The sequence below is a fragment of the Arachis ipaensis genome, chromosome B02 (genome assembly GCF_000816755.2).
Source record: "Arachis ipaensis cultivar K30076 chromosome B02, Araip1.1, whole genome shotgun sequence".
NCBI classification, from domain to species: domain Eukaryota; kingdom Viridiplantae; phylum Streptophyta; class Magnoliopsida; order Fabales; family Fabaceae; genus Arachis; species Arachis ipaensis.
In genome coordinates this window covers 65,851,147-65,860,050 of record NC_029786.2, presented here as the reverse complement: position 1 = coordinate 65,860,050, position 8,904 = coordinate 65,851,147, and the positions used below count along the sequence as shown (strand labels likewise).

Here is an 8,904-nt window from a genome sequence, read left to right as displayed (position 1 = left end):
TTTTTGTTCTTAGTTTTATTTTATTTTATTTTCACTCGTGTTCATTCATAATTTCTGCATAGTCATATGCATTCTGCATTTGCATCTGCATATTGCATTAAAAAAAAACACGCACGTGACGCGTAAGCGTCGCTGACGCGTCTGTGTCACAAGTGCGTTGGGAAGAAAATAAAATTGAACAGAAAGTCACACGAAAGCATGGCTGGAGGCATGCCTTAGGCACAAACATGCCCACGCGACCGCGTCGCTGACGCGGCCGCGTCATTTTGAAAATATGCCTCCCACGCGTCCGCGTCACCCACGCGAACGCGTGCCCTGCAAAATCGATGTAAAAATGTGTTTGGCAATAAGTTATGCTGGAGCTGGGCTGGAATCGTGCTAGAAGCACAAGCCCTATCACGCGAACGCGTGCCCCACGCGTCCACGTTGTTTTTTTAAAAAAATATGGCCACTCACGTGATCACGTCAACCACGCGAACGCGTCACCCTAAATTTTGGCAATGAGAGTATGAAACAGAGAGTTGTGCGTACGCGAGGCTGCACTCATACCAATGGCACAAATCATTCCACGCGAACGTGTCCCTGACGCATCCGCGTCACTTGAAAATAGCTCAACCCACGCGAACGCGTGCCCCACGCGTCCGCGTCGCATGCAACGCACAGTTTACCCAGATCAGCGCCAGAATTCCTATCTTTTCTTCTCCAATCCTACTTATCTTTCTATTATCATTCTTCCTTCTTTCTTCTATTTTTCTTATTCTTTCTTCCTCCTTTCTTACTTTCTTTTTCTTTGTTTATTTACCTTCTCATCATTATTCTCTTTTATTCTATTTTTCCTATTGTATTTGAATACTTTCATTCATTGCATTTTAATTTTGTGCATATTTTTATTTTCTTTTCTAAATTTATTATTTTTTCATTGGTGTTAAATTTTCTTCTTCAACTGTTGCATCTTTCTTGAATTCTTCTGGTGCTTCATGACTTGTTTTACTCTGACTGGGTATTATTCTTCATAAGTAAATACTACTCCTTCATGATACTTATATTATCTTGCATTGACATGAACTTACACTATCTTTCATTACCCATAATCCTCCCCTTTGTTGCAACTTTTGCACTATTGATATGCCATTTGCTTCCACTATTTTCTCACTTGCATGTTGTAGCTACCATGTAATTGAGACTCTTATTATTCGGCATTAACCCACCCATACTTTGTTTATTTTCTTATCTTTATTTTTGGGTTACGTTTCTTCTTTTCCTCTTCTTTCAGGATGGCCACCAAAAGAAGGGAAAGGAAAATCTTCTAAATGGGGAGACAAACAAGTCCATCTGCACAATCCTTGGAGAAAAGCGTTAGTTGGAGCCACCTATCCACTTACACATCTTAGCATGCACCGAGGATGGTGCAATCTTTAAGTGTGGGGAGGTCAATACCGACTTCCATGGGTTAGTTATTTTCTTCTCAACACCAATGTCTTATTTTCTTTATTAGTTCATTGTTGCATCTGCATATTTGATTGCATGTTTCTTGATTTTTGTGCATATTTTACAACTGCTTGGTTGAAGTAATGTGTTTCCTTTTAAGACCCTATTTTATAGTATTTCACTAATTTAAATTAAAAAAAAACTTTTGTGTTAAACTTATTTGAAGATTGTAAATTGGAACATGGTTTAAAGCTAAGAACACACAACCTGTGAGATTTTGAGCTTATTTATATGGTTACATTATTTAACCATAAATTTTTATTCTTGTGTATTTTCTTCTCTATGATTGTAGACTTTACTTTGTTCCATTCTATATGTCCACTATTTAGTGTATTTACATGCTTGCATATGATTGAGGCCATTACTTGTTTAGCTCACTTATCCCAAATAGCCTACCCTTCCATTTACCTTTGTCAGCCACCTTGAGCCTTTTAATCCCCATTTGTTCTATATTTTACCACATCACTAACCTTAAACAGAAAAATAATTAAATATCCCAATTGAATCTTTGGTTAGCTTAAGTTAAAGATTGTGTATCAATTAAATGTGAGAAAATTGTGGGAACATGGGTTAATAAGAGAATGTGTTATGTTCTTACTTTAATAAAATATTGGGAATTTTGGTGCCTACTCATGTAAAATAGAAAAATTAAAAATCCATGTGCATTGATATGTTATTTTTGCTTTTATGTCTTCATAAAAAAAAAGAGAAAAAAAAGAAAAAAATCCAAAAATATTCAATAAATAAGTAAATAAATAAGGGGACAAAATTACCCCAATGTTAAGTTTAATAAAAGATCAATGCATATGGGATAAAATTAAAGAAAAATTTGGTACATGAGTATGTGATGCAAAAGTGGGAATTATGGGTAGCTAGGCATGATTTTTGAATTACATAGAGAGTGTATGTATGTTAGGTGAGAACTTAGACTAGTCAAAGATTCAATTCATAGCTCACTTAGCCATATATATATATCCTCACCTTTACCTTAGCCCCATTACAACCTTGAAAATACCTCACGATGTTTGCATTGGTACACTTAATTTTTGTTGATTGGTTAGATGAAGAACAAAGTTTAGAAAGCATGATTAGAGAATAGTAAAGTGATTAACCCTAGACACTTGAGAGATTAGAGTGATATACACTACCAGTGAGGGTTCAATGCTATCTTCTTACATGTTTACTTGTCTTCTACTGTATGATTTGAATTAGTGGAATCTGATTTATGTTTGTCTTGAAGAGCTTATTTAATTTTAACCAAGTAGGTGGAAACATTTTGCATGTAGTTGCATTCACATAGATAGATTGCATTTCATACATTTTATCATTCCTCTTCACCCCTTTATAGCTTCTCTTGAGCTTAGCATGAAGACATGCTAATGTTTAAGTGTGGGGAGGTTGATAAACCATATTTTTACGATTTATCTTGTGCTTAATTGAGTGAATTTTATCCACTAAACTCACACTTATTCATACAATTTGCATGTTTTATGTTTTCCTTCCTGATTTGGTGCAATGATTGAAAACATGCTTCTTTGGCCTTATATTTACCAACTTTAATCCTCTCTTATTACCATTCGATGCCATGATATGTGTGTTAAGTGATTTCAGAGATTACAGGGCAGGAATGGCTTAGAGGATAGAAAGGAAGCATGCAAAAGTGGAAGCAATACAAGAAGTTGAAGAAATTGCTAAGTTGTCTAGCCTGACCTTCTGGTACTAAATCGACCATAACTTGAGCTACAGAGGTCCAAATGATGCAGTTCTAGTTGTGTTGGAAAGCTAACATCCTGGGCTTCGAAATGATATATAATTTGCTATAGTGGCCTTATATCTAGGTGATGCGAATGCGTGCTTCACGTGAATGCGTCACAGTGACAAAAATCAGCGTGTTTGAATTCGCAACCAGCAAATTCTGGGCTATTTCTGGCCCAGTTCTCGGTCCAGAAAACACAGATTAGAGGCTATAAAGTGGGGGAATGCATGAAACAATTCATACAACTCTAATAATTCATAATTTTAGGATAGATGTAGTTTTTAGAGAGAGGTTCTCTCCTCTCTCTTAGGTTTTAGGATTTATGATTTCTCTTAGGATTATGATTTCTTCTTCTCAATTACAGGTTCAATGTTCCTTTTATTTATTTTCCCAATTTAATTTATGAATTTCCATGTTAGATTTGATTTCTTTTATTAATGTAATTTGAGGAATTTCAGATCTATGATTTTTACTTAGCTTTTTATATTCTTGGCTTTAATTGATGAATTGATTAATTGGAGACACTTGAGTTATCAAACTCCTTGTGATTGATAATTGTTATCTTTGCTGATTGATTTGGATCCCTCTAAAACTAGTCTTTCCATAGGAATTGACTAGGACCAGAGGAGTCAAATTGATTCATCCACTTAACTTACCTTCATAGTTAGAGGTTAACAAGGTGGGAGCAAAATCCAATTCTCATCACAATTGATAAGGATAACTAGGATAGGACGTCCAGTTCTCATACCTTGCCAAGAGCTTTTATTATTATTAATTTATTTTTCTTGTCATTTAAATTACTTGTTCAAACCTTTCAAAAACCCAAAAACATACCGTTTTCCATAACCAATAATAAATCATACTTCCCTGCAATTCCTTGAGAGACGACCCGAGGTTTTAATACTTCGGTTATAAATTTTATTGGATTTTGTTACTTGTGACAACCAAAGTTTTTGTACGAAAGGATTTCTTGCTGGTTCAGAAACTATACTTACAACGGGAATATATATTTTTATAAAATTCTTTACTGGCAAGGAATCCGATTGTCAGATGCCCTGGTTAACTCGGCTTTAGGTTATAGGTATCTGTCCTTTATGGATGCATACTCGGGATATAATCAAATCTTGATGTATAAGCCAGACCAGAAAAAGACTTCTTTCATCACTCTAAAGACTAACTATTGGTATGTAGTAATGCCTTTTGGATTGAAGAATGTTGGAGCCACATGCCAACAACTGATGAATAAGGTATTTTCACCTCACCTTGGAAAATTAATGGAGGAATATATAGACGATATACTCGTCAAGACCCGAGATGACGTTGCTCTTTTGACTGACCTATCTGAGGTGTTCTCTACATAAGGAAGCATGGAATGAGGTTAAATCTTTCAAAATGCACCTTTGCAGTGGAGGCTGGAAAGTTATTAGGCTTCATGCTCACTCAAAGAGGCATTGAGGCTAACCCAAATAAGTGCACATCAATATTGGATATGAAAAGCCCGACTTGCCTCAACGAAGTCTAACAATTAAATGGGAGGTTAGTTGTGTTGTCTAGGTTTAATTCCTAGCAGGATCAGCCCTAAAATCTCTATCCTTGTTCTCAATCATTAAAAAAGGGAGCCAATTTGAATGGACTCAGGAATGTGAACAAACCTTTCAAAACATTCCTAAGCCAACCTCCAATCCTCACCCGACCTGTCCCAGGAGAGAAGCACGTCCTCTACCTAGCAGTAGCAAGTCGTGCTATCACCTCAGCCCTAGTCCGAGAAGATGAACACAGATAACTACCCATCTACTTTGTAAGCAAAGCCTTACAAGGGGCATAACTAAACTATCAATAGATAAAAAATTTCGCATATGCCCTTATCATCACTTCCAGAAGGCTTCGACCTTCCTTTCAAGCCCACACTATTAAGGTCCAAACTAATTAACGCATGAAGCATATTCTACAGAAGACGAACATTGCATGAAGGATGCTACAATAAGCTATAAAGCTATCCGAGTTTGAGTTAAGATATGAAACTCATATAGGCATCAAATCCCAATATTTGGCTGACTTTGTGGCAGAATACAGTAAAGCCTGAGAAACTCTGTCAATCTGAAACATGTATGTAGATGGATCGTCCAACAAATCTGGAAGTGGAGCAGGAGTTATCCTGAAAAATGAAGAAGGAACTCGGATAGAACTATCATTGAGGTTCAAGTTTCTTGCTTCTAATAATCAAGCAGAATATGAAGCCTTGCTTGTTAGCTTAAAGCTGGCTAAAGAGGTTGGGGCAGAAAGATTGATAGTGTTTAGTGACTCTCAAGTGATAACTTCCCAGGTTAACGACACTTATCAAGTCAAAGATCCCAACATGAAGAAGTACCTAGAAGAAGCACGAGCAGATGCCCTCTCTAAATTAGCCAGGCCCAAAAGAAGAAAAGCCTACCTAAAGGATGACTTCTTCTATTTTTGCCTAACCTCATAAAGGTCGAGCACAGCGACAGTAGTCCTATTTAACTGAATCAGCAACTAACTCCTAAGATATCTCCCATTGATCTAAAAGGGAGATCTCAACAACTTTCCTAAAAAATGGGAACGGCCATCCACCATCAAAGGTGGAACTAATCTTAAGGTGGTTATTACTCCTATTATAAATACACTAAGACACTCAAGTATATTTTAGAACCCAATCTACAAAAAATCTGTTTCAAAACCATGCTAACTTAAGCATCAGAGCCTTTGCAGGTACCATCTCCTACCTTCTCACGAGGAATTCAGATGGCGACACCTTGGCTCCAAAACAAGTCAGATGCTGCCTCAGAAGGAATCTGAACCTTACGTCTAAACTCAAATACAGCCCAATTTCAAGTAATCCTCAAAACAAGATGTTAGCCAAATATTAGTTAGGGTTAAGTACGAGTTTGATCCCTAAGGTAGGGGCTGAAAATTTTTTTTGTCCCCAGCCTTTTTTTTGCTACAAAATGGTCCCAAAGGTTTAACTTAGTTTTAAAATCGTCCCTTTTATCAAAAATTTAATTTTTATTACCAAATTACCCCTAAATAAACAACTTTTAAAAAAAAGAAAAAAAAAGAAAACAAAGGGGAAGGGGAAGGGGGGAATCACGCAGAGGGTGGAGGCAGGGAAGAAGAAAGGGGAAGGGGAAGGGGGGAGGTCATGCCAGCGAAACCACCGAAACCACCATCCACCACTGCTACAGCTCCTCTCCGTCGTCGCACCAGTACAATTGCAGTTCGCTGGCGTCACCGCTGGCTTATATTTGCATCACTGCGAGTAGAGGAAGAGAGAAAGAGAAGCAGAGAGGAAGAGAAGAGAAGCACAGAGGCACTGATGAAGACCACGTCCAACCACGCCCTGTCGTCATCCTCATCGTGAATCATTGCCGCCGCTGGAGTGAGGTCCCGTCGCCATCGAGCCCTGTTGTTGCTTCTGCTTTTCTGCTTCTACTTTTTGCCTTCTGCTTCTACTTCTGCTTCTATTTTTGCATTTGTTGTTGCTATTGTTGATTCACCATTGTTGATTCACCCTTCACAATTGTTGTTGTTTTATTATTGGTGATACTGCTTCTGATTATAGTAATTGCATCTGAGTTTTGTTAATGAAAGAGGAAGAATTTAGTTCTGAGTTTTGTTATTCTGAGTTTTGACGACGATGATGATGTTTTTTTGTTTTCTTAGTTCTGAGTTCTGCATCTGGGTTCTTGCTTTTCTGGTTCTTGTTTTTCTTGGTTCTTGATGATGATGATGATGATGATGATTTTCTGGTATTTCTTCTGATGATGATGTTTTCGGGTTCTTCTTCTTCTCTTCTTCTGGGTTTTTTATGTTGTTGTTCTTCTGATTTCTTTATCTTCTGGGTTCTTGCTTTTGTTGTTGTCCTTCTGCTGATTCCATTATCCAATTGTTGTTGTTGTTGTTGTTCTTCTTCTTCTTCTGGTTGTTTGTTTTATTGGTGTTGCTTCTGCTTCTGCTCCAACATCTGGTTCAGCTTCAGCTTCTGGTTCTGCGTTAGTTGATTTTAGGGAAGAAGAGGGAAGGGTATTTTCATCCTAAGGACAATTTTAAAACTAAGTTAAACCTTTGGGACCATTTTGTAGCAAAAAAAAGGTCAAGGACGAAAAAAATTTTTAGTCCCTACTTTAGGGACCAAAATCGTACTTAACCCTATTAGTTAATTGTTCATACCCTGGGTCGAGCTATCCGACTCGGACTGATTAAAGATAAAGTGACCGACTTCTTTTGGTCAGGACACCCGACCTCTTCTTAAAAAGAGTTCGGCCAAATTGACATAAGAAGCCCAAGTGGGCCCAAATGAAGGAACACAACCCAAATCTAAAGGCAGCTATAGCCTAGAAAGATAGAGGCGGTTCCCCTTAAAGATAAGATGACCTCACTTAAAGATAAGATAAGATAACTAACTTATCTTATCTAAAAAGATCAGCTCACACTACTATAAATACACTGGAGCACCCAGGTATAACTCATATTCTGATTCTACTAAAAACCTGCTTAAAACCTATGCTAACTTAAGCATCGGAGTCTCTTGCAGGTACCACCACCCTCCGGTGACGAAGGATCAGTGGCACCACAAGCCCAATAAGTCGGACTCGGCGGTTCCGACCACCATCAAAGATCTCGACCGAGATCGACCTACTGTTTCAGGTAACCCTCGGAACATTGGCGCCATTGTCGGGGAACCTGGAAGTCATTCCATCTTCATGGCGGACAACCTTGACAACGATCACAACTCCGGTTTGGACGAAAGAACCCCGCTTAAAAATACGGATGCCACATCAAAGGATGTGCCTCAAAACAAGGGGGATAAACAACCCTCTAACACAGAAATCTTGGAAGCCATCCGAGAACAACATGATCGTCTCAAGCAGCTCGAACAGGAGGCTGAATATCAGCAAGAGGCCGAAAGAGACCTCCGAAGAAAAGCTAGGCGTCGCCGAGAACTAGAGGACAAGCTCACAAAACTGGAAGCCGACCTCAAGACCAGAACTGCTCATTCCAACCATGAAGATAACTCCCACAAAGACCAAGATCCCTTCACCAAAGAGATTATGAAAGCTAAAGTACCAAAGGATTTTAAAGTTCCCAACATGACTTCATACGACGGCACCTTGGATCCAAGCCATCATCTCAGCAATTTCAGAAGCAGAATGTGTCTCATTGACGCCTTGGACGCCGTTCGATGCAAAGCCTTCCCAACAACTCTGACAAAGACAGCAATAAAGTGGTTCGACAATTTGCCTTCTAGATCCATCACAAGTTTTGACGACTTAGCTAAAAAATTCCTTGCCCAATTCTCCATCCAGAAGGACAAAGCCAAACATACCCCGAGCCTGTTAGGGATCAAGCAGGGAGATCGGGAAAGTCTTCGCAACTACATGGAAGGATTCAATAAAGCATGTCTGGACATACAAAGTCTGCCAACGGAAGCAGCCATCATGGGTCTCATCAATGGCCTGCGAAAAGGACCTTGTAGTCACTCCATATCAAAAAAACATCCAACATCTCTGAACGAGGTACAAGAAAGGGCAGAAAAGTACATTAACATGGAGGAGAACTCTCGATTAGGAGAAGCCTCAAAATCTGGATTCTCCTACCCACCTCAGGACAAGGATAAAGAATCCAAGAAAAAAGAATATCAA

General features: G+C 38.6%; 1 protein-coding gene across 1 annotated transcript; it reads left to right on the top strand.

Moving 5' to 3' along the window:
- LOC110269239 (uncharacterized protein YpeP-like) lies at positions 5,349–5,714 on the top strand. The gene has a single exon (XM_021116939.1). It carries the CDS (start codon positions 5,349–5,351, stop codon positions 5,712–5,714), a length of 366 nt encoding a protein of 121 aa, XP_020972598.1.

Excerpts from the sequence above, each read along its gene's own strand:
- LOC110269239 (XM_021116939.1), top strand. The coding sequence starts at position 5,349 with ATGTATGTAGATGGATCGTCCAACAAATCTGGAAGTGGAGCAGGAGTT.